The sequence below is a fragment of the Macaca thibetana genome, chromosome 2 (assembly GCF_024542745.1).
Source record: "Macaca thibetana thibetana isolate TM-01 chromosome 2, ASM2454274v1, whole genome shotgun sequence".
Taxonomy (NCBI): Eukaryota; Metazoa; Chordata; class Mammalia; order Primates; family Cercopithecidae; genus Macaca; species Macaca thibetana.
The window spans coordinates 123470841-123480060 of NC_065579.1; the positions used below are offsets into that span (position 1 = coordinate 123470841).

Consider the following 9220-nt stretch of genomic DNA (forward strand, 5'->3'; position numbering starts at 1 on the left):
GACCTGTATCCATAGCCACCGTGTTTCAGAGAGAAATGAGAGTGTAGAGGGATTTTCCAGGATGATCCTTGGTTACAGTAGGTTACTTAGAGTGTGGGGGAAATCCCTAAAGCCGGTTAACAATACAGAATGGGTTCTACTGTGAGTTGCTGCCACAACTGGCACCCTTGTTTTCTTGTTTCTCCCCTGGATCCCTTTGGATATGTTTCTTCACTTCTGTGGGCCTCAGTTTAGTTATCTGTATAATTGGACTAGACTGATTCATCTTTGAAGACTGCTACAAAATTGATGGGATTCTAAACCTTTTTACAACCATAAATGACTGCCCTAGAATGTGTAACTGTTATAGGGAAAGATTTATTATTTATTGGAATGGGGTAATACATGTTCATATTTTGAATATGTATAGTTAAAATATATAAACATATGTATTAATATATTTTTAATTTCACAATAGAAAAACATAATGGTTTTTGAGTTGCAAAACTAGGTCCTATTTCTCCCTTCCCTCTCACCGTCCTTTGTTCTTTTTTTTTTTTTTTTTGAGACAGAGTCTGGCTCTGTCACCCACGCTGGAGTGCAGTGGCACAATCTCAGCTCACTGCAACCCCCACCTCCCAGTTTCAAGTGATTCTCGTGTCTCAGCCTCCCGAATAGCTGGGATGACAGGCATGCATCACCACACCCAGCTAATTTTTATATTTTTAGTAGAGATGGGGTTTTGCCATGTTGGCCAGGCTGGTCTCAAACTCCTGGCCTCAGCTTATCCGTCCACCTCGGCCTCCCAAAGTTCTGGGATTACAAGTGTGAGCCACCGTGCCTGGCCCTCTTTCTTACTGAAGGACTACCAGTAAGTGAAACTCCACCCAGCAGACTCCAGAGGCAGTTGTCTACATGAGAGATGGGTGGCATATTTGTGGAAAGCTTTGTCCTAAATGTTTTTTGGGGTTTGTCGTGATTAGTGTGATAAACAGCCCAACTGTTGACTAAAAAGCACCTCAGGCAAGAACTGGTTCCCAAATTTCTGAGAATTTCTGTTAATCTCTAGAGGGTGTGTGTGTGTGTGTGTGTGTGTGTGTGTGTGTATGTGTATGTGTGTCTATCTGTCTTATTTTGCTCCAAGTGCAGGTAAGTGCCAGGGCATTGGAGTGGTATACATTTTATCAGATATAGAAGAAAATCATTTCTGCTCAGAGTAACTTTGTTAGTTTTTTCCATCTTGGAAACTTGGTTACTTTCTAATTATAGACTTGTTGTTGGGCAGATTATGAACTAAAACCAGTTCTATAGAACTTCAAACCGTGTTCTTTTCCCTTGAACATGAACAACTGGAACAGGTGAAAGCAAATTTGGAATTGCTTGAGTTAGGCCTGGATTTTTCATTGTTCTTTGTCCTAGACTTTAGGCACTCAACTTAAATATGTATTTTACTTGTCTAGAGGAAAATAAAAAAGTTTGACATGAATTTTATTATATGCTTCACTTCATGAATTATTATTTTAATAAGTATTCCAGAATGAACTGAGTAGGAGCCCTTCTTTGATGCTTTGCTGCCAGCCAACCCTCTCCTACTTGCGGGGTGTGCAAAGGAATTTCCTTAAATTTCAAAATTTCAATCCTCCATTTGAGTTATTTGTGTTGATTTGATCTTTACTTGTCTTTTCTTTCCTTTTTTTTTTTTGAGATGGAATCTCGCTCTGTCACCCAGGCTGGAGTGCAGTGGCACAATCTCGGCTCACTGCAGCCTCCGCCTCCCAGATTCAAGCAATTCTCCTGGCTCAGCTTCCTGAGTAGCTGGGATTACAGGCACTTGCCACCACGCCCTGCTAATTTTTGTATTTTTAGTAGAGATAGGGTTTCACCATGTTGACCAGGATGGTCTCGATCTGCTGACCTTGTGATCAGCCTGCCTCAGCCTCCCAAAGTGCTGGGATTACAGGTGTGAGCCACTGTACCCAGTGATCTTTTCTTTTCTTTTCCTTTTCTTTTTTTTTTTGTTAGAGACGGAGTCTCGCTCTGTCACCCAGGCTGGAATGCAGTGGCGCAATCTCAGCTCACTGCAAGCTCCACCTCCTGTGTTCATGCCATTCTTCTGCCTCAGCCTCCTGAGTAGCTGGGACTACAGGTGCCCACCACCACGCCCGGCTAATTTTTTGTATTTTTAGTAGACATGGGATTTCACCGTGTTAGCCAGGATGGTCTCGATCTCCTGACCTCGTGATCCACCCGCCTTGGCCTCCCAAAGTGCTGGGATTACAGGCGTGAGCCACCACGCCTGGCCGATCTTTGCTTTTCTTTATGGCTCAGAAGAAACATTTGGGTAGGTTATAGGTCAATGTCAAGGATTTATAAAAGGGTTTTTTACATTCAGGAGCCTTTCCCCAATTCCATTTGTTCATTTTTAAATATCAGGGTTTTTTTTTTTTTTATTCATCAAGGAATACATAGCCATTGAAAAAAATATGAAAATAAAAATAAGCAAATGGAAATAAACTCCCCTTATCCTACTATAATGTAGTCTTTGGTACAATTTCTCAATTTCTCTAAGTATCTTTGTATTTTTTAATTGAGACAGGATCTCACTCTGTTACCCAGGCTACAGTGTAGTGGCACAATCACAGCTCACTGCAGCCTTGACCTCCTGAGCTCAGGTGATCCTCCTACCTCAGCTTACCAAGTAGTGGGGACTATAGGTGTGTGCCACCACACTTGGCTAATTTTTGTGGGGTGTTATTATTTATTTATTTATTTATTTTGAGAGATAGGGTTTTGCCCTGTTGCCTAGGATAGTATCAAACTCCTGGGCTCAAGCAATCCATCTGCCACCTCGGCTTCCCAGAGTGCTGGGATTACAGACGTGAGCTACCACACTGGCCTAGAATCTTTTGTGGTCTGGGAATTAGTTATATTAATCTCTAAGAGTTTCAAGGCCTCTTTATTCACTCTCCACTCTCTACAACCTGCTGAAGGGGATTGTGGTTTTGACTCATTAGATTCTTTCCTTCCTCAGTCGTATAAGGAAATTTTTGTCTTTCCCAGACCAATTCTGGGGTTATCTCAGAAGACAGGGAATAATCCAGATAAAATCAAATAGGAAGAAAGAAAAGTGCAGAGAGGCCAAGTAGATAGACCCAGATAACACAGAACCAAGAGGAGGGGGGAATCGGGCAGACAGAATGGCACATGTGCTGGGTATTGGGGAAGCTTGGGGCACTGGGGTGCTACAGACTGGCACAAGAGGATCTGGAGGATGAGCAGAAAACCAGGGTTTGGATTGGAGAAGGAACAGTTTTGCTGTGGTTCATCAATTGAAATTCCATTAATGTTGTTGGCAAGATGGGACAAGTAGAGATGGACTTTTGTGGTTGGCCTGTGCCAAGCGGGGGTTGTGGGTTGGAGAGCAGCTGCTTTTATATTTTTGTATTTCCTTTTTTTATATATTCATTTCTGATTATGAAATAATATACTAATTATAGAAATTTCTACTTCTTCTTTTTTTTTTTTTTTGGAGATAGAGTCTCACTCTGTCACCCAGGCTGGAGTGCAGTGGTGCAATCTTGGCTCCCTGCACCCTCTGCCTCCTGGGTTCAAGTGATTCTCCTGCCTCAGCCTCCCAAGTAACTGGGACTACAGGTGCCCACCACCATGCCTGGCTAATTTTTTTTTTGTTTTTTCGAGATGGAGTTTTGCTCTTGTTGCCCAGGCTAGAGTGCAATGGCACCATCTCGGCTCACTACAACCTCTGCCTCCCGGGTTCAAGCAATTCTCCTGCCTCAGCTTCCGAGTAGCTGAGATTACAGGCTCCCACCATCAAGCCCAACTAATTTTTTGTATTTTTAGTAGAGACGGGGTTTCACCATCTTGGCCAGGCTGGTCTTGAACCCCTGACCTCCGGTGATGTGCCCGCCTCAGCCTCCCAAAGTGCTGGGATTACAGGCATAAGCCACTGCGCCCAACCCAGGCCCAGCTAATTTTTGTATTTTTTACTAGAGGTGGGGTTTCACCATTCACTCTTATTTTTTACTAGAGGTGGGGTTTCACCATGTTGGCCAGGCTGGTCTCGAACTCCTGACCTCAAAAGATCCACCCACCTCGGCCCCCCAAAGTGCTGGGATTACAGGCTTAAGCCACTGCGCTCAGCCTAGAAATTTCTACTTCTGAACTATCTAACTTGTATGATAAATCCACCTAACAGAGAATGCATTATGTATTACAGTTGCTTTTACCCACTCAACATATAATGTCTTCCCATATTATTAAATGCACTTCAATGTTTTAAAAATAGCTGTGTATACAATACCACAGTAAATTGTTGGCCATATAGGTTGTTTCTGAAAGTTTTTGATCATAAATACCACTAATATCAACACTGTTACAGCTCAATCTTTGCATTTTTGTTTAGTTCTTTAGACTATATTCTGAGGAGGGGATTTATTGGCTTGAAGGGTGTATTTGCAAGGATTTTGAATGAAATAAGCAACTTATTATTGTAGAGTTTAGTTTTAAATTATGTACAACTGGCTGGGCACGGTGGCTCATGCCTGTAATCTTAGCACTTTGGGAGGCTGAGGGGGTTGGATCACGTGAGGTCAGGAGTTCGAGACCAGCCTGGCCAACATGGTGAAACCCTATCATTACTAAAAATACAAACATTAGCTGGGCGTGTTGGCGGGTGCCTGTAATCCCAGCTACTAGGGAGGCTGAGGCAGGAGAATTGCTTGAACCTGGGAGGCAGAGGTTGCAGTGAGCCGAGATTGTGCCATTATACTCCAGCCTGGGTGACGAGTGAAACTCCATCTCAAAAAAAAAAAAAAAAAAAAAATTGCAACTGCTCTTGCCATTGTTTAACTTTGTGCATCTTAATAGAAATTTTTAGCTTTTTCAAAGCAGTTTGACATTGATTTTATCCCTTAATTTCACCCATTCAGGTGTGAAAAGCTTTCACTCTTAATTTAAAAATGTTCAAAATTCCTTTTATGCTTCAGTAGGCAGAAACAGAGAGCTAAAATTTAAAGGAATTTTTGAAAAAGAATTGTTTATCCTGAATATGAATCCCAGTATGAGCATGAGTTCTTCATCTCTTCCATTTCAGAGAAAGTAAGCTCTTGGCATCACCTTCCCTTATCCTGTCTTCCCCCATCCCTCTTTTCAAATCAGCAATGTTACTATTCAGGGCATGAGGAAAACACACTACCCTCTGTGTCCTTCCCAAGTAAAATCCTCATTAGCCTCTAGGGTAAAAAGTTAAATAACTCATTGTACCAGCCCACCACAGATGTCTTGTTAAGGGTTTTGTATACACAGTGGCTTGGGGTGGGCGACTATAATGCCCAAAACTTCATCTAAATTTTTTCTTCTTCTTCTTATTATTATTATTTTGAGAGAGTTTCCCTCTTGTTGCCCAGGATGGAGTGCAATGGTGCGATCTCAGCTCACTGCAACCTCCGCCTTCTGAGTTCAAGCGATTCTCCTGCCTCAGCCTCCCAAGTAGCTGGGATTACAGGCATGTACCACCGTGCCCAGCTAATTTTTGTATTTTTAGTAGAGACGAGGGTTCACCATGTTGACCAGGCTGGTCTTGAACTCTTGACCTCAGGTGATCCACCTGCCTAGGCCTCCCAAAGTGCTAGGATTACAGATGTGTGCCACCATGCCCGGCATAAATTTCTTCTACATAATGTGTTTCCTCCATTATCAATAGTAGTGTAATTGCTATCACATACTAAACATTTGGCTTATATAAGAATGAATCTGGAACTGTGTGCTTGAAAATCTGCATTGATAACTCATCTCCTAATGATACTTTGGGCATTTAAAAACACTTATAATGAACTCTCTATGTGAGGAATCATAAACTCAAATGCCTCCATGGGGCAAGCAGATTATGTAAGAGAGCGATTCAGGCCAGCTATTAGAAAAACAGTGATTAGACTTGGCATGGTGTGACTCATGCCTATAATCCTAGCACTTTGGGAGGCCAAGGTGGGTGGATTACTTGATGTTAGGAGTTCGAGACTGGCCTGGCCAACATGGCAAAAACCCACCTGTACTGAAAATACAAAAAATTAGCTGGGCATGGTGGCATGTGCCTGTAATCCCAGTTACTCGGGAGGCGAAGGCACAAGAATTGCTTGAACCCGGGAGACGGAGGTTGCAGTGAGCCAAGATCGCACCACTGCCCTCCAGCCTGGGCAGCAGAACGAGACTCTGTCTCAAATGACAAAAAAGAAAAAGAAAAACAATGATTAATAGCACCTCACTGTGGGCCTCTGTGTGCATGATGCAGTAGAGACCAGTGTGGACTGGGGCTCAATGGAGAGCGTTTGTTCTGCCTGAATGAGCAGGCACTCAAGCCAGCTGTTGACATGTGGGAAAGTGGGCCTAGCACTGTTAGATTTTCTTGTTCCAGGAGAACAAGAAATCCCAAGTTTTATGGATTTTTTTTTTTTTTTTAAATACATGGGTTTCAAGTAAAAGTTTTTTCAAACACTGTACAGGCCAAACAAAAATGTGACTATAGACTGGATGTAGCCCAAGGAGGCCATTATGTGGCCTGCATTCTACATTCATCCATCATGAGCTTCTATGAGGATTTAAATAAACCCTTAGAGCTAAGAAAACACAACCTACTGTGTACTAGAGCCCAGGATGTATGGAAGCTAAACATAGTACCTTCAAAAGAAGTTTTAGTCTTCAAAATTGTGGACCTCTAATGAGATAGGGACTACTTTGATGGGAACTGCCTGGGTGTGATCTCAGTTCCATCTTTTTTTTTTTTTTTTTTTTTTTTTGAGACAAGGTCTCACTCTATCACCCAGTCTGGAGTGCAGTGGTGGAATCTTGGCTCATTGCAGCCTCAACTTCCGAGGGTCAAGCGATCCTCCCACCTCAGCCTCCTGAGTAGCTGGGAGCACAGGTGTGTGCCACCACACCTGGCTAATTTTCATATTTTTGTAGAGATGGGGTTTTGCCGTATTGCCTGGGTTGGTCTTGAACTCCTGGCGTCAAGTGATCCTCCCACCTCGGCCTCCCAAAGTGCTGGGATGACAGGTGTGAACTACCATTCCTGGACTTCCCCACCATTTTCTAACCTCTGGGCCTTAGTTTCTTCATTTGAGAAATGAACTAGTAGTATCTCCTTTATAAGATTATGAGAAATCAAATGAGACAATTCGGATAAAGTATTAAAGTATTAGTAAGTTCTCAATAACTGTTTTTACTCCTCTTTCTCCTTTTGCTACTTCTATTGCTGAACTAGTCACCCCTCATTTTTTCTTCCTCATATTTCAGGTTTCTGAGTCCCTTCAACATGATCCTGGGAGGAATCGTGGTGGTGCTGGTGTTCACAGGGTTTGTGTGGGCAGCCCACAATAAGGACGCCCTTCGCCGGCTGAAGAAGCGCTACCCCACGACGTTCGTTATGGTGGTCATGTTGGCGAGTTATTTCCTTATATCCATGTTTGGAGGCGTCATGGTCTTTGTGTTTGGCATTACTTTTCCTTTGCTGTGTAAGTGAACTTGAGTTTTTTCTTCCATCATAAAAAAAATGTAGGAGCAATTATCCCACGGGAATTCCATAACCTGTTTCTTATGTGCGTTGGCATGTCAGCAAAAGTGTCAGAATTGTCTAAAACAGCTTTCTACTTGTTATCCAACTAGACCCAGATAACACAGAACTGAGGTCAAGAACTATGAGGTCATTCTTTTTTTGTTGTTGTTGTGATGGGGTCTACTCTGTCACCCATGCTGTGGTGTTATCTCGGCTTACAGCAACCTCTGCCTCCTGAATAGCTGGGACCACATGCGCACACCCAGCTAATTTTTTGTCTTTTTGGTAGAGACAGGGGTTTCACTATGATGCCCAGGCTGATCTTGAACTCCCAAGCTCGAGTGATCTAGCTGCCTCCGACTCCCCAAGTGCTGGGATTACAGGCGTGAGCCACTTGGCCCAGCCGTTTGTCATACATTCTTATGGGGACAAACAGTAAACAGAACAAAGACAAATCCCAGGTCATACAGCAGGAATGTGGCATAACCTACACTAGACCCCAGATTTGTGTAATACGAGAGTCTATTGTCAATTTTTAAGTGCCATTCCTATTGTCCTGATACAGAAATGAATGTATTTATTATTTGGAAGTAAACTATTTATTCTCCACTTGCTCAGGAGATCATAACTAGTGTTCAAAGTTTGGTAAGTCTATAGGAATAATTGGCTCAGAATATAGGTACTAAATACTCAGATTCTGGTGAGGAGATCTAGATATTCTCTAAGTTTTACATGAATTATTTACTAAGAGTCCAAACACTTGAAGCCTGAAATAGAGAAGAAATAAAATCCCAGCCTAATCACTAGAAATCTGATTAAAATTCTAGTGTATTAAGTGACAGGCACATCCCTTTAACTTTCAATAACATTTGACATGTGCATTTATTCCACTAAATGAAATTATTTGCTTGTTTAGGGCTTTGTTAGATTAAGTCCAGAATATTTATGGATACATCCCATACCCTATTGGATAAAATATTTGAGTCAACAAATTCAAACATTTTTGGAATTTTCTTCAGGTTTTCTGTAGGTGCTATAGGCTTAGTATTTCAATGACACTATTTAATCAAACAGCTTGCTAATTTTAATACCTTTCCACATCAGAATCTGAGACAGGCCAGTGTAATGAAACGTATCAGAGGTAGACAGTTAAGAGTCCTGATTTCTATTCTTAGACTTGCTGGAAACCAGCATGTGATTTGGACCAGTCATCCTATATGGGCTGTAGCTCACTCATCTCTAAAGTAAGGAGATTATCTAATCTAATAATCTAATCACTTATCTAATAAGTGATTCCCAAACTGATAATTGTGAGGCTCATCCAGGATACTTTTTAAAAATATAAATTTCCCAGCCACATCTTTATTTTGTGGGTCAACAGTGGTACCCAACGATGTTATGTTTTTAGAAAGCTCCTCAACTATTTCTAGATCCTCCAGATGAATCCACATCAGTATTTTTCAAAATGAGGGTCCAAGATCCACCTACATCGGAATCATCCGGAGTCATTATTAAAATAATGCATTCTGGAGCCTTCCCTCAGTTGTAATAGTCTGAATTTGGGGTGGTGGAGACCAGGAATTTGCCTATTTAACAGGCTTTCCAGGTGATTTGAACGTACATGGAAGTTGTAAAACCACTGGTATAGATCATATGAGAGAGGGTTACCTG

General features: G+C 42.0%; 1 protein-coding gene across 2 annotated transcripts in view; it reads left to right on the plus strand.

Annotated features, from left to right (window-relative positions):
- The window catches only part of ARL6IP5 (ADP ribosylation factor like GTPase 6 interacting protein 5), an 808776-nt gene that overhangs the window by 797314 nt on the left and 2242 nt on the right, over nt 1-9220 (plus strand). For both annotated transcript variants that reach the window (XM_050781315.1, XM_050781316.1), the window contains exon 3: nt 7291-7508. In XM_050781315.1, the coding sequence (XP_050637272.1) occupies nt 7291-7508 (218 nt within the window). The remainder of the gene's footprint in view (nt 1-7290; nt 7509-9220) is intronic.